At 41.1% G+C, this 27,869-nt stretch overlaps 1 protein-coding gene across 1 annotated transcript in view; it reads right to left on the bottom strand.

The window, feature by feature from the left end:
* The window catches only part of LOC114462053 (noelin-2-like), a 70,082-nt gene that overhangs the window by 29,892 nt on the left and 12,321 nt on the right, over positions 1-27,869 (bottom strand). Inside the window, exons 3-4 of the mRNA XM_028444641.1 lie at positions 14,328-14,483; positions 2,138-2,357 (exon numbers count right to left, since the gene is read on the bottom strand). Of these exons, the coding sequence (XP_028300442.1) occupies positions 2,138-2,357; positions 14,328-14,483 (376 nt within the window). The remainder of the gene's footprint in view (positions 1-2,137; positions 2,358-14,327; positions 14,484-27,869) is intronic.

The following is a 27,869-nucleotide window of genomic DNA, read 5'->3' as shown; positions in this document are numbered from 1 at the left end:
TCCAACCCGTTCCCGTCCATATTTCACAGTGCTGACAGTACTACACCCACTACAGGTTAGAGAGGTGGCTTTGAAAGCAATTATTATTCCACTGTAAATCTAAGACAGAACATTTGATCAGCCTGAATCTATAATAAAATGATAAAACTGTTCATGGCATGGGAGGTCTCATAACAGTTCAAATGTTGACGTGGACCCACAAGAGCTCCTTTGGTTCTGCAGCTTTCCATTCTAATCAAAGCCTGGGCATATGCAAACTGTGCCACCTTTAGCCCCTGAATGTTTGATTGTTCTCGCACTGCTAAAGTAAATGGTGTGCTAATGTCTTTTATACACAATCGTAATAACAATAATTTCTAAAACTGATAAATATTGTTTCCTCTCTGATCACAAACAATCACAGATGCTCAAGATCTGTGTTTTCAAGCCTTTTATAGGGCAGTAATATCCAGTGTTGTGGTTTAACCTTTGACATCCACTGGTCCTGGATTAAACGTTAAAGATGGAGAAATCATCATTCTTCGTAAATCGTAGATATTTAATCAGTCTTTTCCTGCAGAATATGAACTTGTCTAAGCGTAGCGTATGTTATGTCCTGCTCGCTCTAAAGATAGCAGTGCGCACGCCAGCTTTGAAACATTTATGCTGCACTTCTTCAAATTTTAATTACAAAAAAAAAACCTTTTAAAATATAAAGACTTTTCAAAATAAGGGCTACCAAACAAAATACCTTATAAAAAAAAATGAAAATCTACCCACAAAGATATTTAATCCAACACCAACATGTGACTGTTTGTTAGGTCTACATCCAGGTGGAGTACAGGTGGCATAGGTGTGCATACACTTTAATGTGTATGCACACCTATGCCACCTGTATTCACATTAAAGTGTCTGCAAGCACACATGCAGACGTGACTTGTGCATTGTGCCCGTGTACCCATTCTAAGTCTATGGAAAATGTAGATCAGACGTGCAGACGTGCAGACGCAGGGTACGCGTTCGTTTACGCGTTCGATAGACTGATGCGCATGAATTTAGAAGCGATCCACCCCCAATACACACACACACACACGCACACACACACCTCAAAACACGCCCTCACCACACATAAGGTATTTATAATAAAAATATACAAAATTAGGAAAATAAAACAAAAACTAAACAATATTTATACAAAAAGTACACAAAACGACAACAAAAATGCACAAATATATAAAAAAAAAAAAATACAAGAATGAGTAAAAAAACAACAAAGACATTTATCATGGGTATGTCCCATAGAAATTAAATCAGGGAAATCGCACACGCTATTTTACTTTGCACTCACAAATATACCCGTTTATAAGACTACAGAGTACAGAGTACATACACCTCTTTGTACATCCAACCTTCAAACATATACTCATTTGGTCATAACTGACAACTCTACTTAAGCCCCTCCCACTATATGAATACATACTTCCGACGGGCACTGTACTAGTACTTCTATGATAGAGAGAGAAATTATCAAAGCAAAGCAAAAATATCATGGTTTTATCCTTGTTCTCTCCACAGACGGGAGAACAAGGTGTAAATGCCCCTAATTATAACCCAACTTTCTTTATTAACCCATTAATATTACTGTTGGCGTTGCCAGATTTGTCTTCTCAAAGCTAAGTTTTGATGCAAAGAGGGGGTCTTAGGACAAGATGGCATCAAATATATGTTGACACCAAACACCTTCACTATCTTAATATGACAGCTGATGAGCTGTTCCCTGTGAGCTCTCATGTTTTCAATTTTAATTGGTTATATATGAGTAAAAGTGCACATTGTAATAGTTAAGACAACATAGATGTCATATATGACCTGACATTGTACTCAGCCTTTGCCCTATTAACAGCTTACTCTCTATTTGATGTTATATGGACCTTTTTGTCAAACCTAGGGCCATAATCGCTCCTCTGCCTCCTCTGATAATGAAAGTAGCCGTGCTCTCAGCAACACGCCTCACTACACTTCCTTCTATATCACTATTGACAAACGCTTCAGGCTTCCTTTGCTAGTTCGACAAACTCTGAATGCAAAGTAGAAAATGGCACATTAGTTGAACATGTTTCCCCCGTGTGTTGTGTTCATCCATTTCATTCCTTCTTACCTAGTTTGTTCATGCAGCTGTGCAGTCTGGTCTGTAGCAGCAACACCCTCTGCTGAAGCTCCTCATAGTCATAAGCACCAATCTCCTCCTGGATTGACGTCATGAGAACTGACAGATTGAGCAGCTCCATTCTCAAGGAGGCAAGCGTCTGAAGGTCCAATTTGTACTGCTCCATCACTGACAACAGGGGCCGTAGCTGAGACATCTGGCCCTTTAACTCCTGCGGAGGGTACAACATGTAGGGAGGATCATAAATCACACTTAATTTCCACATTTTGTGTGGTCAAATCTATCCTAAAGTCTGCAGTCGTCCTCATCCTGATGCAGATGTAGGTGTTCAAAGCATATTATGGGAAATTGTTTTTAAAAAATTGAGCTTAAACTACCATTGGAAATCATTTTTGGTTCAATCCTGATATCTTATTTCAGCAACTTGTTTTCGACCTGTTTTTCTTCATTAGAGGAAAGCAGGAGGCAGTGACAAACCAGAGATTGTTCACGATCAGTACTAAAGAATGTCACACTTGAATTAGAAATATACATAACACCATCAGGGGCTTTACATTCATCAAATTACCCACACATTATACTGTGTAAATGTTAGCACATTCTCCTAATGACATAAAGTCCATTGGTTCAATCAACTGTTCTCCTTATGTTTGCCTCCAATAGTGCAAGATAAGCCATGGCACATGTAATTTAAGTTTTATTTTCAGCTTGACTTGTCAAAGCTGTGTTTTATAACTCGTTACACTCATTATTCAAATTGTGTATTAAATTAATAATTGACAACTTTTATTAATTAGAGGAAAAAGAGAGCATGTGTGAGGTTGAACTTTTGCTGAACACTGTGACTCTGGGTGTTCTATTTCTAGTTTTAATGTTCTACCATCAGCTTTTGTGTGTACGCATGGTCAGAGTTGTGCTCAAATTCACATCTGTTTCTACGCAGTTGATAAATACCATACTTTGCGTGGAAATGTGTGTACGCATGTCATATGCACAGATCTGTGCAAAGAAAAGGTTGATAAATGAGGCCCCAGGACTGGACTGGAGTTGTTATTCTGGTCCTTGATGTTTATGATGTCTGTTTCATATGCTTAAGTTTGTCCCTCGCTCATTTTGTCGTGTGGTTAATCCTTAAAGCAACCAAGCGTCTGCAAGCCGCGCAAGGACATTGTATGCGGGCCGTAGAACAGTGGTAAATATACTGATTATTGATCAGTTTAAAAAATGTCTCATAATTGGAAAAATTTCCAAAATTCATATCTTTGTTTGTAATAGACCGATCTTTATGAATTTTGACTCAGTTATGTTGAGTTAGTTTAGCACTCCACCGAGTTTCTTTCACAGATCGAATCCGGAACTTGTGCATTTCATGGAGATATTTTGGTGTGAATGATCATGGTACCATGGTCAGGATCACTGATCTAGATTAAAAAAAAAAGGAGATTTGGAGCTTGGCAGAGGTTTGCACACTCTGAGTGCTTTTGTTTTACTTTGTTTCTGTTCATGAAACTTCCCTTATACAGTATATAAATAAACCCTGCATCCCATTCCCAACACTCCCCTACTCATGCTCACACCCACATTTACATTGATTTGGGTGTGAGTTGGGGAGTCTTGACATGCAAGCGTTTGACCAATGGTAATGCTAAAATCTGCATAGCTAAGTGTAAGTTAGGATGTTCCAAGTGTGGCATCACATCTCCCTTAAAACGCAAAACTTAAAATTGACATGGACTCTTAAAAGTAAATCCTTATATAGTTTACATCCCATACACATAGGGGCAAACGCACGCACCCTCACTCCTTAATATTAGATTGTCTTTTGTTTACCTTTACTGTATTTATTTATGTATTTTTATTTGGTTATTTATTTACTTCTTAGAATTATCTTAATTTGTTGATATTTGTGAGTTCATCTTAATTTGACTATATAACCCTTATTCAGCATATATCCTTGTTAATTCATTAGTGGTTATTATTGTAATCAACTATTGTCTGAATTTAAAGTGTAGATAAGGTTAGAAGAATCCAACTCTGGCTATGTTATGAATTATTGAGCAATTTTCATTATATTATTGTTCTTTTCCCACTACTGTGTGTGGCAACACTAAATTAATTAAGTTATGAACCTCTTAATTAATAATCAACCCCCGTTACCCCTCTACACCAGAGACTAGAATGAATATCTACATGTTATTAAAAGAAAAAATGCATGTAATCTTCTTTATCTAATGTTTAGGGTTGCTCATTGCTCTGGTACTAAGCTGTTTCCGCTGCACTTTGAGACTGCAAACCTCTGAGCAAAATAAAGAAGCCAAAACTCCCTACGTAATAGAGAAGAGTTGTCATCGATGATAGATCTATTCGTCCGCTGTAACTGCCTGCTGTACAGAGACTCTGGGCTAAGCTGTGCTGCACCAATTTGCTTCCCTGACCATTTCAAAACCTGCACCATTCATGGGTGGACTGGGTGACAACGTACCATGATACATTTGTTAGTTTCAAATTTAGCTATTGGTGGTGAGAAATGTGATAGTTGATCAAAAGCATTACTGATACTGTTTCTTCTTCTTTGGTAAAGGATAATGTATTTTCTCCACTTATTTTATTCTATGGCGATATTGCAGTACTTGTTGTTTAAGCGTTGTTTTAATTTGTAGGCATTTAAACTTCCTGCTGGAGGCTAAAAGAAGACATTTTTGAGAGGAAAGATGAAGCACATTAACCAACTTTGAAAGCCCCCACCCTGAACATGCTAGAGGGAATATACTCCCCATCTGGCCTGGGAATGTTTTACAATCCCCCAGGAGATGACGGAAGATGTGCTTAAAGCAAAGTATGTCTATACAGTAACCCAGAAAATCTCCATTTTTATTTATAGCTCAGATCTGAAAAATCCATAGCAGTGCAGAACAGCCTGAAAAAAAGATCAGATGAGTTACATGTAAGCAACTGTATGTTACATCATAGAGCCAAATAACTTCAATATATTCCTTGATACATTTTTAAACTCCATCTTTGCACTCACGGAGTTTGCTCTGTGGAGGAAGAAGATAGGTTTCATGTGGAGAGATGATTCAAAGGACTGTCAAACGCAGACATAAACATGATCATCTTTTTGGAACATCACTCGCCCCCGCACACAAACACTGCAACCTACCCAGCAAACAAGCCACCTGGCACTCATTCAAACACTTGATGTACCAAATACTTTCTCTGCTATCTTCAAATCAGTATCCAAAATCCCTTAAAAGCATCTTTAAGGGCACTCTTAGCTTTTACACCAGATGTCTTGGTTGGATTTTTGTTCACTTTTACACTAATAATTTCTCTTTTGAGCATGTGCAAATGTGCCCTCTTACACTAGTGAATATATTTCACACTACAGTTAAATGTCAGGAGGTCTGCTTTCATCACATACTCAGAGCATTTCATTTAAAGCCTTTTAATGACTTGTACAGGTACCCTTTATTTTAAAGGGTACCTTTTTGTAAGAAAGTGGGTATAGTAACACCGCTGTTTCTGCTCACTTCCTCGTTTCGAAAGAAACCGAGCCAATCAGAGCCGTACAGTAAGAACGTCATATCTCCTGCACCAAGCAGTGTCATAAACATGGTGGCCGCCAGGGAGAAGAAGTTCGGAGCTGCTGCTCTGCTCTGTTTTGAAAGACCTGGATATGTCATTGAAACCACAATAAGAAGAGGCTTTAAAACCGTAACTCTGTACCATACTATACGCCATTTTTCTTGGCAGGCTCTATTTAGGGGAAAAGATCTATGCTTGTTATACTATTGTTGTCACGTCCGCTCTTTGTTTGATTGGTTACTCTGCTCGTGTTTGTCAGGCCACGCTCAGCCAACCAGAAGTCAAACGCCTTGTGAGCGCTGCCAGAATAATCGCCTGTATTAAACAATGAATAATGCAAGAAGATTAAGATGAATTCCAGACTAGGATTTTGTAGTGGTTTTCTACCCAATTGATTTAGTATTGCTTTATTTCTGACTCCAAACAACACCAGAACATGTGTTGAAGTTACATATGATGAGTCTGAAGCTGTTATCGTCAGCTCTTTTGCATTGGAGAACCCACAGCTGATTTACAGAGGAGATCGCTCTACTCGACACAAGATAATTCAGGACTCACCGGCTGACGAGTGTAGGAAGACGGAGCGGTTTAGAGGAGGGAAATCCACAATGGAAGTGCTTGTCATGGAGCCAGCGGCAGCGCTAAATGCAACGACTTGACTTCACCACCAATGTCTGAGGTGAGCAACAAGGCAGCTACCGTGTCTCACAGTAGTAGGTTTTAACCTCAGCAGGTTTTTCTACTTCTGACTATTCCGCAAGGACTTCTAAAGAAAGTCACCTGAATAAACTTTCAGTATTATATATGATCAAGAGGTACAGGCCAGTTCTGCTGCAACAAAATATTTGCACTCTTTACCTCATTTCACAACATTTGTGAAGAAGAACGCTCTTGTATTTAAGCAACATTATCCATGAGACTTTGCTCTGCTTTTAAAAGTCCAATGGAAAACCAGAGTAAATGTCAAGATGTTTTGAACTTATTTTTTTTAACATTCTCAATTAACCAAGTCTATTAGACCTATGTTTCTCAAATGGAGGTATGTCTACCCCTAGGGGTACGCGGTGGCACTACAGGGGGTACTTGAAAGAGAGAGACAGAGGAAGATTAAAGCATTCACTATTAAAGAAAAGTAAAGTTAGTTTTATGTAAGTAGGAATCTGTCGCTTACGCAAAATGCCTGAAGGTGAGTTCACACTGAACGCAACTGAAGTGACTGAAGCGATTAGATTACATTCAAATCAATGCAAATGAAGTGACCTCAAGTTATCCCCCCTCACGCGACGTGACTTGCGTGATTTGAGCGACGAGGTCAAGCGCGACTTTGTCGCTCAAAGTTGAAAAATTTTAACTTTTTAAGCGACTTCAAGCAACAACTCTCCCATTTCACAGTCTGTCGAGCTGAGGCAGCAGCCCCTCCCTGCTCCCTCCAGCTACAGTGCAGAGGGCTGCAGCAGAGGGCTGTACTACACTTCCTCAATTTATCGGTGCAAAATTAAAGCGGTTAACTTCTTGAATAAACCTACATTCTGAGTGAACTCATCCTTTTGTAAGTCCGTAAGTTGATAATTTAAACCGTAAAAGTGGAGCTTTCTATGATAAGTGCTGTAAACATACGGTCAGAGAAGAAGGAAAAGAAGTGATCAGACCTCTCTCTCTCTCTCCTCTGTCACTGATTCTACACACACACACACACACACACACACACAGTTCCCTGGTCATCGCGTCAGTGGAGCGATAAAGTGATGGAGTGACCAAAAAGCACCACTTAGTGAAAAATAGTAGCAAAAGCCTTAGCTCATTGAGTATATCAGAGCCTGTGGTCACGTAACTGCCGTGAAGTGAAACGTTCTCCAGGTCACATGACCTGGTCAATGTTGGTCCGTCTTCTCCCCGCTGGGAGCGTTGATACTGTCAAGCCCTGTATATTGGCCTGAGGAATCATTTAAAATATTTCATATGCGTCAACTTTTTAGGTCACAAAGTCCACAGTGTGCCTTTAACAAATAAAGTAACCGCAAGTGATAAAAACTATAGAAATAAATCTATTCAGGCGCCACTAAATCAGTGTTTTTCAACCTTGGGGTTGCCTCGACGCCCTGTGGCATGTCTATCCGTATAAAGAGCTGGTAACTTTACGTCACTGATTGGAAATGGCAGTAGTTTTTACCCACAATTTTGGTCTTGTTAATATTTCATTAAAACCATTCTGACAAAATGCCAACAATGTCGTGGTTTATTACACTGTGAATATCTATCACCAGATCACCTGCCATGTCTCCCCCTAATCTTAATTTCTTCAAGCTCCTCGTCCTGTTTCATCTTCTCATATCATTTATCTCTGTCTGACCTTTACACTGGCGCTTTTTAATTTATTTTTTAACCACATTCTACTCATCCCTCCCTCCCACAAGGCAAAAACTCTCGGTTTGACCTTCCTCTCTCCATCTCCCTTGTGTCCTTCCTCCGTGTGATAAAAATACTGCTAGGTTACTGATCATCTTACTGTAGCTGCATTTGAATATTCAGGAGTTCTGCCTCTGAGTGCAAAGGAAAAAGCTCATGACTGTGAAACCCCCCCGAGATACGACAAGCACAAGAGCGCTCACACACACACACACACACACACACACACACACACACACACACACACACACACACACACACACACACACACACACACACACACACACACACACATTTATACTGACTATATAAAAATTTAAAAGCAGCCTCTCACTTACCCACAAAGCTGGAAGGATAATGCAAAGCTAAAGATGAAAGGCATATTGAAAATAACTCAGTAATATGCTGGACTCCAGGAAGTAGAGGTTAGTATTTGTGTTTTGGGTGAGGCTCAATGCAGACAAACTGTGTTGCATTTTTCACAACACCAGCACAAGCCAAAAAAAAAACCAGCTCAGAGATGTAATGGAAGAGTGATGTATCGTCATGCTGGGATGTGATGTATCCCCAAAATGAAAAATGAGGCTTCACTCTCACTATTGCACTGCCAAGTGTCTGTCCTGCTGATGCTAGAGAGTGAGGAGAAGCTGCCTTCTTCATGTCTCAGTTCCATTACTTTAAAAGTATTAAATAAGATATTTTATTACTTGCATATTGTAAAACAGTTGTTTAGCTTTGTTTTAAAGACATAAACACATGTGGCCAAACATTTCCACAGACTCGTGCATGTGCACCCACATGCGCAGGAAGCAAAAGGTACCCCTGTCAAACTTTAAATAATGCGTTGTGCACTTCCACAGTGAAGGGTCGGTGAAAAAACGTTTTAGAATGGGAAATAACATGTTATGGAAAATTATTGCAAATTTACTGTAGATTAGTTCTTTTTTGGGTCATCAAAACATTTTTGTTGCAATCTTTGGAACGGCATTCCTTGAGCGCTACCTACAAGGATTCATTTAGTCAGTACGCTTGTCACCAGCATTGAAGACGCTCTGGACGTGCGTCCTAAAAAAACCTAAAAAATCACACGGGTTGAATGTGAAATAAAGGAAAAGAGGCTACCAGGCTATGAGGAACAAAAGTGAAACTAAAAGAACGTCAGATTGAGAATGGTTGCTCACACTCACCTTCCACTCAGAAATATGAATTACGTTGAATAAAAGATAATGTGGCTAAAAATGTCTCTGATCCCTTTTCATTGAACCACAGAGTGTCTGTTTTATGTCAGTTATAATCTGAGAATATGTTCTACATATAATAATATATGGGTTTTAGATTATTTATTTAAAGTTGTTCAAGGCATATTATTGCATTGCTACAGTCATTGTGAGGAATTGTGGGTCAGCATTATGTCGTCTTTACCTTTTATAAAGGATGCATCAGTGTTTCCTAGGCTAAAGGAGGTTGTAAAGGAAGCATTGAGCCTTTCATGAGCTTAAAGAGAACTCAGACGTTTTTTTTTTATCACGGCTGCCACTTAAACACTTCTGGGTAGTGAAGGAACAGTGATAGTAAAGAAGATAGGAGGGACTATTCGGACGCAGCTTCTGTCTTTTGGTTCGTAAAGGTAGAAACACACCTGCAGCTCATGAGACCTCATTAGTCAGACCTGCTTACTGTCACAAAGACAACATGACTTGAATGCAAACTACATAAAAGCTGTGCATCCTTATCCTATCAAAACTTAAATATGCTCCAAAATCCCAGTCTTAGCTTCACCATGATGTCTCTCCCTCGCAATGACTGGCTACAGCCTAAAAATGATGAATTGGGAAACAAAGTTTTCGAAAGCACTTTTAGGGGAAATGAGAACCGATCAATCAGTGTCATCGTTTTTATCATGATGGGATTCATGTGTGTTGATCATTTGCTTTTCAGCAACACTGATGTGTGTAGCAGCACCTCAATGCAATACATGCAAATCTGCTGTCTCACTTTCATTAAGAATATTTTCTCTCCTAATACGAGCTTTCATTCCATAAGTAGCAGGTGCACAGTTTTTAATTATACACATTAGTTAGCTAGTGCATGAGTTAGCTAGGACATTATTTGTTTCTTCATATATATATGAAGGCCTTTCTTTATGAAACTGAAAGCTAGTTGATTGAAATAGTTGAAAACTATTTAATGTCTTTCTGCTATTTATAGTTGAAAATTATTTAATGAAGAAAAACATATATATAAATTGTGAAGTGTGACGTATTTTCCGCACTCAAAAGCAGCCCTGCCACCAACCTGCCCAAACCTCCACTTAAAGAAGCTGCAAACCCAGAGGATGCAGATGAATGAAATGGAGGCAAACTTTAGGGTTCCTGGTCAAATCCAGACACAGGGTTTATTATGTCAAAGGGTTTTGGGCAGACAGTCTGGGGTTTGGAGGTTCACCAGCTGAGAGTGTAAGTCTCAGCAAATCTGTCTGCTGTTTGGTGCTCTTAGGGGCAGATTCATTGAGATCTGAATTAAAGGGTGGTAAACCAGGTGCGTCCCTAAATCCTTTGGTGGCGCTGTTTCTTCACCTGCTGTAGGGAATTCACTAACATTGCACCACTAATAGGTGCGCGTATAGACATGGTTGAGACCACCATCTTTAAATGAACATTTTGCTCGTTCAACATGGAGAGGTGAGTTCATAGAAGCACAAAATGACATTTGAAGAAGTTCAATTGGAGGCTGATGGACTTCTCAGTCTGCTGCACAAACATTTTTAATGCATGGAGAGATGTTTTGCCCCTAAATCTTTAGTGAATCCGCCCCTCAGTTTTATGTATGTTGCTGATAGTGGTAGTCAAAACATGGAACAGTCTCCTCAGGCAGGGAACTTGGCGTGTGCTATCAGTGTACTATGGTATCTGAACAGTTTATGGGCAGTCTGACCAGAACTGACCAGGAGAGAGTTTTGTAATTACATATCACCTATTACAGCTGCAGTAAGCCAAATATGGGTTTCATCGCACGCACGCACGCACGCACGCACACACACACACACACACTATTGTAAACAGAGCTGAAGTCAACATCCAATGTGAACATTTTTAAATCAAAGTTAAAGGCACTTTTTTCTCTACTGCATATGATTGAGAGAGAGATTTTTGGTCATGTTGTTGATGTAATGTGTTTGTTGATGATTTTAGTGATGATTTTAATTGATTTTACTGATGATTTTAAATGTTCTTATTGATTTTAAACAATTGAATGTTTTATCATGTAAAGCACATTGAGTTGCCTTGAGTATGAAATGCGCTATACAAATAAATTTGCCTTGCCCTTGCCTAAACATGCTGCTGTTGTGTTCTTTCAATTAATCCAACATGTAATCTGCACTTAATTTTAAACTACTCAATGGCGGTCAGCAATGATGAAGGAACATGTCACATTACTGTAGCTGAATGGAAATAAAGTGTGTACGTGTGTGGCTTTGTGTGCTTGTATGTGCATATTTACATTTTCTCTCATGCTTGGATAAGCTGCTTTACACAGTCTAAAGCACTGCTTCTTAAAGCTGATATCTGGAGTTTCTGAGAAATCTATGTTTATGTATGAGTCTTTTGAAATGCAAAAAAATTAGTCTTTTACTATGGCCTTCGTCTTATAGAACCCTATACAAATGGAAACGAGCGCCGTGATCGCCCAGCCAATAGGCTTCGACTTCCTGTCGCGGATACTGTCAATCAAAGTGAATTCCGGAACTGTGCACTGAAACAAGGCCGCGCATCACACCAGCAAACAGATAAATATGATTTTGGCTTTTACCCCAGAAATGTCCATCACCAAAAGACCATAGACCTATATCAATGCGACCCGATGCGACCTTGCTATGTTCCGGAATGCGCGTGCAGAAAAGTAGAGGCGTGGCTTCTGGTAGATTGGCAGAGAAGGGGGAGGAAGTGGAGTGGTTTAGGGCGGGGTATCGAGACGTTTCTCAGAAACTCCAGATATCAGCTTTAACCTGTGTTCAATCAAACCCTAGGGATTCATTGAGTCAGTCACAGAGGTTCAGCAGGTTACACAAAATTAAGTGCTATGAAAAGGTAGTTCATCAAACAATAATAACAATTTTTAATTTATTTTTTATATAATTTATATAATAAAAATTAAAACAAAATCATTTTTTTTTTTTTTTTTTTTTTTTTTTTTTTTTTTCTTCTCTTGTCTGCACATGCTTTCGAAGGTTAACACTACAAGAAGTGCAATCTTTTGACAGCAATGCATATTTTATTATTGCAATTAAATAAATTTATTTATTTCATTGCATAATTGTGACCGTCACCAGCCCTCCCTAGGGAAGGGTAAGAAATACTTTATTAAAGGGAGGGTGTAAAAAAGAGAGGGCAGTGTTACACCAAGGTGAGGGGTTGGAGGGGGGTGGGGAAGTTAGCAGGGAAGAGGGATACAAGATAGGATATGGAATGGGTGAGGAATAGTTTTAAGTGATGCGATGTGAAATTGTGGTTGTGTATATTGTGTTTATTGTTGTGTTGTCAAGCCAGTTTGGTGACCAGTGTGTGGTTTAGGAATAATGGTGGTGGCTGTGAACAGAGGAAGAGGTGAGTGGAAATTCCAGAAAACAGGTATTTGGGAACAACGTGTCTAAGGTTGAGCCCAGTATGAGTGTTATCCCACAGCCCAAGGCCAGTGCATCCATGACAAATGTATTTCCAAGTACCGCCACTGCAAAACCCAAGAGCCGCCCCCGGGCCCGAAGAAGCAGTCAGGCCAGCAGCAAGAGCAGGCAGCCTAAGGGCCCCCGGCGACCACCCCACGGCCAAGCAGTCCCCCGAACGCCCCCAAGATCCCAAGCCGAGAGGCAGCCATCGCCCCCCCATACACACCCGAGAAAGCCCCAAGGAGCCAAGGACCCAGCGCACCACGCCACCGATCCCACCCCCAACCCCCAGACCCCCCACCCCATCGACCCCCCCACCCCCCCACCCCACCCCCGCGCCCAACCCCCCGAGGGGAGGGCCCCGAGAACTCCCTGCCCGAGGCCCCAGCGGAGGAGCCGAAGCCCACACCCAGCAGACGACCAGAACCGCGCCGAACAGGCAGCCAGTGGGCACCCGCCGGCGAGCCCAGAGCCAGCAGGGGCCCGACCCCAGGCCAGAATCAAAAGCATTTTGAACAAAGCAAAATCAATCAGCCCCGGTTTCCGTGTGTGAGTCAGAATGAAGTATACCTGCGTTTTAGTGAAATTTAGTTTTATTTATCCAAATACAAAGGGTTTGGTGAATGCACTGATGAACCTTGCAAGGTTTAGTAGAACCACTGGTATGAAATGACGCAGATAAGGCTGAGTAGTGTCTCCAAATTGCCTATAGGAGTGAACGGATGTCTGAATGCAATTTTTTTGTGTATTTGTGTTGAAAGTGGTAACGTTTTCATCCTCTCCAGGGTTCCGCTTTGTATCCAATGTGAGGTGTGATGGACACCAGCAGAGCCTGTGATCATGTACAATACAACTTAGAATAATGGATGCAATTCACGGAAATAGAAGATGAGTAAAATAATATATGAAATAAATAAATACACAATGGCATCTGACACTGTAGTCTATTAAATAAATCCACCCTACAGTCTCTGAGATCACATTTACAGTGGGGCAAAAAAAATATTTAGCAGCCAGTGATTGTGCAAGTTGTACTGCTTATGAAGATGAGAGAGGTCTGTAATTTTATCATATTTACAAAAAATCCAGGAAATCACATTGTATGAGTTTTAAAGAATTGATTTGTATAATGGTGATGAAAATATTTGTATAAAATAACTTTTTTAACACAACAACAGGCTGTAGCCCTTGTACCATAATGGTCTTCTGCATCTTTGTGTGAATTTCATCAATTGTAATAAACTTCTACCATCATTTAATTTGGCTTCTTTACTGTTTAACTATGTGATCTTAATTTGTGCAATGATGCTGGTGCTTTTAATGTAAGGTGGTGAGATGCACTTCTGCAGCAAATATGTAACCAACAAAATTACAGTATCCAAGGCAAATTTTGTCCCCTTGATGCTTGCGTGTCTAAGAACAGACAGCAAACTACAGCTTGGCACGCCGTGAAATCAATGTTTTCACACCAAGGGTTATGTGTTCCCTGCAGCAACGATCTTCCAATGTGTGTGTGCGTGTGTGTACCTGGAGGCCCTTTGTCGTCAATGTGCGAGGACTGGTCACATATGTGTGTAAACGTCCGTCCACTCCTCTCAGCAGCGGTTCCGTGTCTCGAACATACTGCAGGTCTCTGGATGTCCGCAGGTCTACGACCTCCATGGACTGACTTACATTCTGCACCTAATGCACAAACACACACGCGCACACACACATTGTTAATCCTATCTGTGGCGCTCAATAGGAGTAAATGGTGGAAAATAAACCTTGACGGATAACTCAAATCTGAACCCAACATTAGGCTTAGTAAAAATATGTAAAGGTACATCCAGTCACTGACACTAATAAGATGTTTGCATTTGCATATGTGACTCGCATCAGGTACTCATATCGGTAATCCCCGATATTGTTGAGTACACAAATTTGAGAACTCTTTATTGTACTTGTTCTGGGTAGAACTAAAGTCAATTTCTTATTTATTTGCGGGTCAAATATTATGACGGTTGGTGTTACCGAATCATTGGCACATACCAATATATAAATGGGGCCCATTACCTCGTATGTGTCACGGGGGCACCAGGGGGGCCCCATTTTTCAAATGACTACTGCTCCGTTAGTTCTTGTTAGATCAGTATGCAGTTCGGTATGAATACTATGAATGAATATGATGAGTTGCTCAGAGCCCATTTTTTCGGCAATTTCCTTTAAAGCTGTTTTCTCATTTATTTGTGAGTCAAATATTGCGACAGTTGATGGTACCGACTCATTGACACATACCAATATATGAATGAAGCCCATTACTGTATGTGCCACAGGGGCTTTTCAAATGACTACTCCATTAATGCTCGTTGAATCGGGCTGTAATTTGACATGGATATTCTATGAGCTGATGTCAAGAGCCGTGCAATTCGGGCCCGGCCGTAGTTCATCCGAACTTGTTATAGAATGCTTCTTCTTTGCAAAATAGCTTCATACGTCAAAAAAGTTTTCAGTGTCCCCAACATGACTTGTGTCAAACTGCAAACTTCTTATGGCTATCTATCAAAAATTGATTTCTTATTGTTACTCATCCATTAATGCTATTGTCCGGTGGACAGATTCTCCCACCGGACCTGTCGATCTCCTCCAGAGTTACCCTGAGCCTATGGCTGCTACTTTATTTTGCTAATTGGTCACAAATGTCCTCTTTTCTATATGTTTTTTTCTTAACCTGGCTCGATTTTTTTATTCTTTTTATTCAACTCAATGAAAGGAGTCAAAGGTTTTCAAGGGCATCTTTGCTTTAATTTTTGCTGACAATGATTTATGTGTGTTTGTGCTTCGTGACCATCACACCTCTTCCTGCTAAACTAAACTAAAACAAGCAAGAGAGAGCAGTGCCACACCATTGTAAGGTAAGAGAAGGGTTAGGTAAGATGTATAGGTGTCCACTAAGATGTGAATTAGGTGCATTGTGGAACTAACAATTAAAAAGATAAGTTAATGATCAGGAGGTGAGACCTGTGTCAAAGACGGACAGAACAAATGCTGTCTATTCTGTTGATCAACAGATCTCTATCATGACTGTTAACTAAGCAGGTTTGTCTAACAGAACATGCATGTTTTTCCTCTTCTGCTCCTCAACCAAGGCGGTTGCATTTTTCTCTGCTTCCTCTTTCCCCACCTGTATCTGTCCTTGCTGCTGCTTTTGTTTTGTCTGGTCTTGTGAATCTAATAGGAGCCTCTCTTTGCATTTCATCCAAAACTGGAATTCTGGAATTGATCAGTTGGTCTCTCAAGTTTTCAACAAAAAGATCAGGGAATGGTAAGCCCACCTGTCCAAGCGGTACATTTGCGGCTGGATATACACTGGACCCTTGGAACAAGTGGCGAGTTGTGTGTCTGTCGATTTTTTTCGTGGAAGACGTGGAAGACATCTACATAATTGGAATTATGGTAGCAGACATGCTGCTGATTGGAGCTGGCAGCTTTCTAACCTATCACAAAGTCCGTATTATGTTGGAAGACGTTTTGCAAAGGCTGCCAGTAATTTCTGAAGGATGGAGCAAGGCTCTAAACACTCAGACTCATGTGATGAATGATCTCAAAAGCAAGCAGGAGGCTGCTTTGGAACGTTTACACAAAATTGAATCCAAGTTAGGGAAGTTGAATGCTCGGCTTGCCAGGTTAAAAAGGCCACCTTATTGGAATAATGCTGGGAGACTCAAGGCTAGCGAAATTGAGCTAGCCTGAATCAAAAACAAATTGCTTATCTTCTTTGGCTCCCATAGCCAGCCTGCCTCATCTGTTAACAGGGTGTTGTGCAGAAAGACGCTCCGTCCCATACGTCATCTGAATGTTTTCAGGGATTATATTTCAACGCCTTTGTTGGCCGTCTGTCTGCCCTCCCTCCCCCATAAACTATAGGGAAGGCGGGTGAAACACCCACAAGAGGCTGCATGCGCACGCCCCCCCAGCAGCTGGCAATCCTTTCCTCTTCTTTGCCTTGACCTTCACGCAAGTCAGGTCATGAATCAATCACCAGTCCAAACAGGCCCAGGCGTCGGGGGCTGGAAAAGAACCCAAGAACCAAATCCCAACAACACACTCTCACACCAAAACTGTCGATTCCAGATGTGGAACCATAAACCTTATCCGTTGCAAGTGAATGTCAGAAATGTTCACTAACGGATGTCTAAGGTCTTCACAAAATAGCTTTATTCATACTTCTGTGTAGTTTTACTGCAGTTGGCAACCAAGGCAAGGAGCATTACCACCCTAATGTTTATTAATTAAGTGACTTCTAAAGGTATTAGCACTGTATTCTAGAGTAAACAAATCTTTTGCAAGTTGCAATTTTTAGTTTTTGTTGTTTTTTTAGTTGTTTTTTTCCAAAAAAAAAAAAAAAAACACAATGTATCAATTTATTTCCACTTTAAAATTTTAAGTTGATCTATAATAATCTATCTTTGTTGTTGTGATGTAACAAAAAGTGGGGTAATAACAGTTTTGCAAGCCACTGTATGAGAATGAACAGTATATGCAGTACGGCGTAGTTACCCTGTCGAGCGCATACAGTGTTTTTTTGCAGTGTTGGACCCTTTTAGACACTATAGACACTATAGTTCAGACACTATAGAAATTACTCAGAAATGGCTTCCAGTAAAATAGGTTTTTTAGGCCACAGAAAACTAAGGATTAAAAAAAAAAATGTGTATTGTTGTTAAAGAAAAAAGTAGAATGACTTTGTAACATGATGACCATGGCACGCGTGTGTGCTCATTGCCCAGGATGCACACATCCTCTGGATTAGGACTTTAGTAATTACCACAGCAGGTGTGCTATTGCCTAAACTAATTCCTAGTATATCCTATAAAACATACAAACACAGAGATTTGCAAACACAAACAAACCCACCGATGGCCATTTTCAACTATTTTATGAATACAACTTCTGTAGGATAAAGACAGATCATACACACTCTATAGGAAAGTGTTTTTCATGATTTAGCAAACACCTTATTCTATTGGACAACAGATCCCTTTAGTACCATGAAGAGGTTACAGCATAAATGCTGAATCAGTGTCAGAAAATAACCGAAGAGATTAAGCATTCAGATTAAACATACAGTCTTATGTTACCACGAACCTAGAAATCATGACACATTTTTTCTCTTGTGGATGTATCTTATTCAATGTTTCACCTGTCGTACATTTGTATCAAAACAACACGCCCACATCTGCTTCTGTTAACATTCCTGCAATCATGCCACACACTTCATTGCACTTTTAATACTGGAGCAAAACAAACCACATCGAGCGTGGGGAACTGAGAAGTCTGAGATGTCCTAGATATTCATTAGTAATATGCAAACAAACAAATAAACAAACAAGGAACTCTCCCACGTATCTCCTGCTCTAACACATGCTGTGAAGGACAGAGACCCACTGGTGCTTAACACACACGCACGCACGCACACACACACACGCATTCAGGCCCTCAACAGGATGCAGGTGTCACTTCCAGAAAATGTGCTGGGATAATTATGATTCAAAAACACAAAAAAGACTCCAAACAGGAACACAGCAGGCAGAGAAGTGGAGAAGTAAAGGTGGCGTGTCTCATTTCTCAATATTTCTGCAGGAAAAAAGACAGGCTGTAACACCTGCAGTGAACAACAAACCGAGCTATGGTCCTTGTGATGTTATCATTGCTTCAATTCAGCTTTGGTCATGTGCATCAGTGGAGAGACGTTTGATGCCTCACAGCATTCAATCATTCACGTTTCTGTCACAAATCATTTTTATTTCTTCCTCAGGACAAACTACATTGAAACATACGTTTGCAGTCAAACAGGAGATTAAGAGATCAAATATTGATACTGAACATAGAAAACACATTCTAGGTTTATATGGCTCTGATATTGGCGTGTAGAGCCTTGAGTTTTAATTTGGTTTGTTTTGGCTTCCATCCCTGAAAATCCTTTATGCTTAACGTATGTAACGTATGGTCTTACTACTGTAAAACCTGATATATTTTGTTTAACTCCACTGTTGGAAGCTGGACACCAGTTTGCCAACCTGTAATATTTACAAGAGAGAAGTAAAAGCAAAAAAGAACCTCTGACAGTTGATTGGTCTTTCAAGGAGCCATAATATAGGATATTGGTGTATGTGTGACACGGTGTTTGGTTGCTGTGGTAACGCACAGGAGGCAGGGTCACATGATGGGTGGTAAAGGGCGGCTAGTTCAAAAGGCATGTATTTCTGGCTGTCATTTTAGAAAGGAGAGCTGGGTAGTCGTATTTTTTGTTGACCACTTCGCTTCACTTTGTTCACATGCTTCTACATATTGTAAGGTGTACACGAACCCATCCAGTGTGTGTTAACGGTGAAAGCCGCTGTTAAATTAAAAGGCAAAAGGAAAACTCAACTTCAAGACTCAGTGTGCTTCTTCGCCACAGCAACAGCGCGTCTGACAGGTACAAAACCCATTCATCTCCTCTCAAGCGACAAGGCTACTTTGGAGTCGCTACATTTGTCAACAAAAAAAGGCATTTAATGAAAGCAATCGCTCGCAATACACGCTACAAACGAGCCAGGACAACGTGCGTCCGTGTCATGAGGCCGGGTACAGCGCCACATCCAAACGTCACAAGGAAGAACGGGTACGCTGCCTGTTTCTCGTTTGTTTGTGACTAAGGAATCCATGCGCATTAAGGCTGGAGTGACTTTGTGAGCGGATAAAGACGTCCGTGCGCTATTTGGATACAAATGCGCTTTGATTGACGCCTGTATTGTGGATTTAAATAATGCGATGCTTTGGAGATGTTGCTTTAAAAAATTAACTTCCCTGTTCATCTCACCCTGTGGATGCATTTAAATATATTTGATTCAGAAAAGTCAGAATGAGTCAAACAAGTGGTGAGATATTGTGCTCTGAAATGGAGTCTGGGAAAAGGAGAGAAAGCAAACTCACTGAAAAGGCCTTGGTGAATAAGGTGGAAAAACTGCAAATTGAGCGCAGACATCTTGTGAATAAAATAAAACGAATGATATCAGAAATGAAGGAGCTCATGAAACAAAGAAAACATGTTTTCTACTGAACTGTTACCACTACTGCCACAAGATACGTTTGATAAACAAGTCGAATGGTTGTCAAGTGTAATGAAATACACTGAAACATTTAAAAATTAAACCAGACAATGGATAAAGGAAACTGAACAATACAACACTAACCCACAGGAACAACCTGAACTAAATGAAATAAATGAACATTTATCAAATTTCTGTGATGTACATGAAGATGAAATAAAAGTAGGTGACAGTATTTCCAATGTTGGATCTCGCAAAAGTTCCATGTACTCTTCTGTTTCATCTGCACGTTTAATTGCTGAAGCTGAGCTAGCTGCTTTGGCCACTAGACAAAGCTTGTTGAATGAAAAACATGTGCTAGAAGAGGAAGAGCTACGCAAAAAGAACGCAAGATTACAGCTAGAAGAAGAGGAGGAACAACTGCGTAAAAAGAAAGAAAAATTACAACTGTATACCAAAATTGCTGAAAAAATTGCAAAATTAAACATACTGAAAATACAAAGCTCAACAAGTGGAAACAGGTCATCAAAGGTTTCAGATGGAATGAATTCATATTTGAAAAAAGGAAAATCTCAACAACAACTCAATGCAAAGAATTTCCATCCATCAGCAGCTGCAAACCAGGAAACAATAAACAATGATGGAAAACAGTCAGTTAAACAAACTGTGATGGAAAACATAACACCTTCATACGATAAAGTCCCACAGTATTCCGAGTTTGAAAGAGAACCGGCTAACATGCAGCGTGTTCATCAACTTACATCAAACCCAAATAGTAATGCACTTGATGTAGAAAACAATTATGTTCTTGCCATTATGAGAAAGCAAAATGAAATAACAACTCTGCTTATACAACAGCAATGCCTTGCAGCTCTACCAAAGAGAGATATTCCAATATTTGATGGTGATCCATTAAAATATCACATATTCATGAAGGCTTTCGAGAATGTAGTCAAAAGAAATACAACAAATAACTCAGACCGTCTATACTTCCTGGAACAATATACTAACGGACATGCAAAAGAACTTGTGAGGAGCTGTCAAAACCAAGACCCAGATCATGGATAGTTGAGAGCCTAAGCTTTATTAAAAGAGCAGTTTGGTAATGAGCAAAAGGTTGCCTTTTGCTACATGGACAAAGCCCTTTCGTGGCATACAATAGGAACAGAGGATGTGAAGGCACTACACGATTACAATTTATTCCTCAGCGGCTGCTGTAATGCAATGGAAGATATGCAGTATCTTCATGACTTAGATATGCCTTCAAATATGCTGAGCATCATGAAAAGGCTCCCATACAAGCTCAGAGACAGATGGAGAAGCCAAGCTTGTGAGCTACAGGAACAGCGGCAACGAAGAGCAAAGTTCAGTGACATTGCAGATTTTATTGAAAAGCAGGTTAAGATTCTAACAGATCCTGTCTTTGGCAATATACACTATTCTCCTACAATAATGAATAAAGGAACATACAAACTAAGATCAGAGTCTCGATCCAAAGGAGCCAGTTTTGCCACCACCAGTGGACCTGTGGCGAACGAACCTGAGCCTGCAAAGAAAGACGGAGGTACAACACCAGCGCTGAATATGTGTATTTTCTGTGGTGCAGGACACACACTGGTTATGTGTACACAGCTGGGAAGGATGGAACATGAAAAGAAGATTGAATTTTTGAAGAGAAATGGCTTTTGCTTCAGTTGTTTGTGTACAGGACACATAAGTAAGCACTGCCGCAAAAAGATTTCTTGTTCCAAGTGTAACCTGAAGCACCCCACTGTACTCCACAGAGAAAAGGATTCGGAGCAGGCTGAGAAGGATGGAGGGGTCTGAGTCTGGTGTCCAATGGCCTTACAGGGGCTGGAGACCAAGATTCTAAACTTCCAATTGTACCCGTCCGAGTAAAATCTAAAAAGGGAAGCAAAATAGTTACCACCTATGCCTTTGGATCAAGGGATCACAGCAGTGTTTGGTACGGAAAGCCTAATGAATAAACTGCAACTCACTGGGATGAAAGAACACATCCTTCTAAGTACAATGGCCCAGCAGAAGGTTGTGAGCAGCAACACAGTCTCCGGATTGATGGTGGCTGCACTACACGGAGACGAATTCCTTCATTTGCCGAAAGTTTATACACAAGAATCCATGCCAGTGTATAAAGGAAGTATTCCATCCAAAAAGGACATTGAGAAGTGGCATCACCGGAAACACATTCACTTACCTCAAATCAACACAGGGATTAAGCTCCTGATTGGAACTAATGTGCCAAGAGCCCTGAGCCATTAGAAGTGGTGTGCAATGTAGATGGGGGACCATTTCCCACAAGGACTATGTTGACATGGATCGTTAATGGACCACTGGGAGGCAGCAGTGAGGAGATTGTAGACAGGAAGCCACATATAACTAGTAACAGGGTCTCGGTTGTCAACCTGGAGGAGCTTTGGCAACAACAGTTCAAAAATGAGTTTCCTGAAAGCAGTTTGGATGAGCAAGCTGCCATGTCAAGAGAAGATCAGCGTTTTCTGGAGTCAGTGAAGCACTCAGTGAAACATCTGAATGATCATTACCAGATCAGCCTGCCATTAAAGCAAAGCACCCTCTGCATGACAAACTACAGGAAACTTGTGGAGCAGCGTTTACAACATCTCAAACAGCGGCTGCAGAAGAACTCAACGTTTTATTATGATTATAACACTTTCATCAATGACCTTCTTGATAAAGGCTATGCCGAGAAAGTGCCTGAAGAGGAGCTGAAACATGCTGATGGAAAAGTTTGGTATATCCCACACCACAGGGTTTACCATTCCACAAAGGCCAAAATCAGAGTTGTGTTCGATTGTTGAGCAAGTTACCAAGGAACATCGCTCGATACTCAACTTCTCCAAAGCCCTGATCTTACAAGCTCTCTGATTGGAGTGGTGACCTGCTTCAGAAAGGAACCTGTGGTGATAATGGCAGACATTGAATCCATGTTTCATCAACTACGAGTTACTCCTGAAGACACCGATCTGCTCAGGTTCTTCTGGTGGCAAGACGGAGATCTGGAGAAACAGTCTGCAGAATACCGGATGAGAGTTCATTTGTTTGGGGCTACATCATCTCCCTGCTGCGCTAACTATGCCCTCAGAAGATGTGCAGAAGACTACGGGCATCACTATAGCAAGGAACCACGACACAAGCTATATCACTGTTTTTATGTTGATGATTGCCTCGTTTACATAGCCACAGAAGAAGAAGCTGTATCACTGTACCAGGAACTGTTTTCTTTATGCTCCAAAGGAGGGTTTTTTCTCACAAAGTGGATGAGCAATAAATCAGAGGTGTTGGAAGCTGTCCCTGTGAATCTCAGAGCAAATGGCAAGGAACAGTTGGACATGGAGTTGGATGCTCTGCCAATGGAGAGAGTGCTTGGAGTTGAGTGGTCTATTAAATCTGACTCATTTAAGTTTAAGGTCAAATTTAAGGACAGACCACTTACCAGAAGATGAATACTATCAACCATCGCCTCCATTTATGATCCCCTGGGATTGCTGAGTCCTGTTATTTTAACAGCCAAGATGATCCTGAGAGACCTGTGTAGGAGAGAGATAGGCTGGGACGAAACTATACCCGAGTTGATCGCCAAGGGCTGGTTAAAGCTAATACAACAGCTCCAAATGCTGGACAAATTTGAGGTCAGTAGGTGCCTTAAACACCCTCATTTTGGTGAAGCCTGTACAGCCCAACTGCATCATTTTTGTGATGCCAATGAGAATGGATATGGAGCAGTTACCTACCTGGTGTCAAAGAACAAGAACTCTAAACTACACTGTGCCTTTGTGATGGGAAAATCTCGAGTTGCTCCACTAAAATCGGTAACTATCCCAAGGATGAAGCTCATTGCTGCAACTATGGCCAGTCGTATGGATGTACTCTGGAAAAAAAGAGCTGCAGAGGGATCTTGTGGATTCTATATTTTGGACCGACAGTGAATCAGTCCTCAAGTACATAAGGAACGAGTCCTCGCGTTTTAAAGTTTTTGTGGCTAACCGTGCCTCACAAATCCTCCAAGTTTCCTCTTCTGCAGAGTGGAGGTATGTGGATACTGTCAGTAACCCAGCAGACATAGCCTCCAGAGGTTTGAAAGTTGAGGCGTTCATCAGACATCCTACGTGGCTGTGAGTGAGCTTTCCCCTAAAGATCCTGAGGTGAAGAAAGTGGCTGTGAGGAACATAATACAGGTGGAAGAAGAGCCTGTTTTTCACCTGTTCCAGTATTTTGGCTCCTGGACACGTCTGAAGAGATATGTGGCATGGATCCTGAGGATAAAGGACTGGCTTTTGTCCTGTGTGGAGAAAAGGAAACAATTACATCTGACACCGGGACAGTCTGTCCTCACAAGGGAACAACAGAAATCCTGGGTGGAAGAGAAGATGAACAATTTTAAAAGGACCACCATGACCAGGAGTCTTATGGTAGAGGACTTGGATCAGGCTGAGCCGTCCATTGTTAAGTACTGTCAGCAGAAACAATTTCCTGAGGTGATGGCATGTCTGGGGAAAGGTCAGCCCATTAAGATCTTCGAAAGCTCTGCCCACAACTGCAAGACGGAGTCCTAAGGGTTGGTGGTCAACTCAGTAGATCATCGATGTCAGCGGAGGTGAAACACCCTGTGATATTGCTGAAAGATATTCATGTTTTGGAACTTCTCCTTAGACACATACATCAGCAAGTGGGACATGGTGGTCGTAACCACATGTTGTCGAAGCTACGAGAGAGATACTGGTTAACTGGCGTGACGACAGCTATAAGAAAGGTGCTGTCCAGGTGTATCATTTGTCGCCGTTTAAATGCTAGGCCAGTGAACCAGCAAATGTCAGAACTACCCGAAGAAAGAATCATGCCTGATGAACCCCCATTCACTCGTGTGGGAGTTGATTACTTTGGACCTTTTGAAGTAAAGAGCAGAAGGAGTATGGTCAAGCGATATGTTGTGATCTTTACCTATCTAGCCATCATAGCAGTTCACACTGAATTTGCAGCATTGCTAGACACCGCCTCATGCATTAATGCACTCAGTCGCTTTATTGCCAGAAGAGGTCAGGTCCAGGAACTTCACTATGACAATGGCACCAACTTCACAGGAGCAGAGCGGGAACTGAGAAGTGCTATTGAGCAGTGGAACAGTGAGCAGATTAGGAATGTCATGCTGCAAAAGGGAATAAAATGGAGTTTTAATCCACCAGCTGGCTCACGTCATGGAGGATCATGGGAACACCTAATAAGATCTGTCCGCAAGGTACTCAGTGCCACTCTAAGGGTACAAAACCTGGACGAAGAGGGCTTGCATACAGTGCTTTGCGAGGTCGAGGCCATCATCAACAGCCGGCCAATCACAAAGGCCTCTATGGATGAGAATGACCTGGAAGCATTGATTCCTAATCACCTGCTATTGTTGTTGCCATCCTTACCACCGGAAATGTTCTAGCCAACAGACATGTATGCTCACAGGAGATGGAGACATGTCCAATACATGTCTGATTTGTTTTGGAAAAGATGGGTCAAGGAATACTTACCCCAGCTGCAGGAGCGTCCGAGATGGACAGGAGCAAGAAGAAACCTCAATGTGGGAGACCTCGTCCTCATCATGGACAGCACAGCGCCTCGGAACTCGTGGCTCATGGGACAAGTAATTCAAACCTTTCCGGACCGCAGAGGATTTGTCCGTCAGGTACGGGTAAAAACACAGGCCAGCTGTCTGGGCCGGCCAATCACAAAGGTTTGTCTGCTGAAGGAGGCTGAGATGGATTAAAGACAAACTGGCCTCAGTAGAGACTTTGGACTGTGTGGACTCGCTTTTGGAAAACTTTGACTTTACATGATTTGACTAATAAATATGAAGAAAGAAGATTCAAGTTTAGATTACTATTATTTATGGATCCTGATTTGCATGCTTGTAAAAACATTGTGCATTACCTTTGCAGCATTTATGTCTTTGTTAAATTGAGAATGGTAATTATTGCATAATTAAGGGCAACAAAAAAAGGCATTTAATGAAAGCAATCGCTCGCAATACACGCTACAAACGAGCCAGGACAATGTCCGTCTAGGTCATGACGCTGGGTACAGCGCCACATCCAAACGTCACAAGGAAGAACGGGTACGCTGCCTGTTTCTCGTTTGTTTGTGAATAAGGAATCCATGCGCATTAAGGCTGGAGTGACTTTGTGAGCCACTGAATTAATGCTTAGTTATGTTATCGGAAGCCAGTATGTTTGGAGTTAGATTTGTGTCTTTATTAAGCTACCTCCATAGTATGAGTTGAGTTTATCCAGAACTAAGAACAATAAAAGACAAAAAAACAAAAACAGACCACATAACTTTCATGTTTGATTACGGGTTTGCTCCCGTAATATCAATGCAGCACACCACACACATAACCATTCTGTCCCACTACTGATGTTCCACCAAGCCAGAAATCCTGAAAGATCAAGCAAAATCTAACAACATGAACTTATGTTGCCTTCCAAGCCACTCGGTATTTGGGGTTTTCCAATTACCTACTTGAAAAAGTGACTTGGAACACCACCCAAAGTTGGGAAAATAAATCTAATATTATATTTGTCAGCCATGTTTGATTATGTCAATGTGCATATGAATTGAAATTCCTGTGTTGCAGGAATGCTGCAACACAGGAATGTTGTGTTGCAGCATTCCTTGGAACTCAGAAATGCTGAGTTCCAAGTTGTCTGGAACACGGCATTACGTGTTTCTCAGTCAGCTCACTTCTTGATTGGCTACATTCTGTTCTACTGCTCATGATTCGGGAGTTGTCGGCTTTCCCTGCACACATTTAGTCGTAAATATGGAATAGGTTTGATATTTAGGATTTCCGGCCCAGACCCGTCTCAGAGCAGACTATCAGGACAAATTCACTAAACACACCACAGACCCCAGGATAATGTTATCGAATAATCTTTTAAGACATAAAATAATCTGTCATTTGTCATCCTGAGTTGAGAAGGTGGAAGATCGGGACAAAAACAGATTATCTTTATCTGTGTACCCCGCTTAAGGGGAGCAGCGTCATTGCTTTTCATTCCCCCCAGTGATGGGACAAGCTCCCGGGGAAGTGAAGCTTTCATTTATAGAGCTCCACCTGCTGACTGGCTGCAGTATGGGTCATAAACCCCGCCACCTCAATGATAACGAATGGGATGTGGGTCAAACTGTAAATTGAAAATACTCCCCACATAATTTTTTTTCAAACCTAAACTCTGCTGTGATCATTAGTTATTATCACCTTGCAATGTGTTCAAGTGCTCATTTTTCTGTGAAGTTTGTTTTAAATAAGTTATTTGAGATTGAAAAACAGGATTTTACGTCGTATTTGACGATGATTGACAGCCGCAGATCTTGCGTAGCCGAGACGCAATTTAACTAGATATTTGAGTTGAAATATATTGTGGTTTTGTACTAACCTCTATGATCTGAACAACCCTTTGGTAGAAAGATACTTATGTTCTAGGCGTAGCTGGGCTGCGCAAGTCATCAGGGCAGTATGCTAAAAGGGTGGGGCGTGTTACCAGGGCTATTCCAGCCGGACCCTACTGCGCAGATTCTGGCTCCAAATGACGTCAAATTTTCAAGATGGAAGCATCCCTAAGCGCTTCAAGAACATTGTGTGGGAACAGCTACAGTGCACGCCCACTGTCAGACACACAAAAGGACAAATACACGAATATTTGATCATTAAAACTATCAGTGTTTTTCACACATTTTCTGAAGCAATTAAGTGTTGTGTAAAGTGTGAAATACATTAAATAAGCTAATTATTTTAGTAACCGATTAGAGTCCATTTAGAGCTCAAGATTTAAGATACTGTATATCAGTATAATATAATAATAATAATAGTTGGTACTTTTGCTCGCCCTGCGATGGACTGGCGCCCTGTCCAGGGTGTACCCCCGCCCAGCGCCCAATGAGAGCCGGAAATTGGCACCGGCAGACCCCCGCAACCCTG

Source organism: Gouania willdenowi, chromosome 1, assembly GCF_900634775.1.
Source record: "Gouania willdenowi chromosome 1, fGouWil2.1, whole genome shotgun sequence".
Taxonomy (NCBI): domain Eukaryota; kingdom Metazoa; phylum Chordata; class Actinopteri; order Blenniiformes; family Gobiesocidae; genus Gouania; species Gouania willdenowi.
This window is presented reverse-complemented; position numbering and strand designations above follow the sequence as displayed.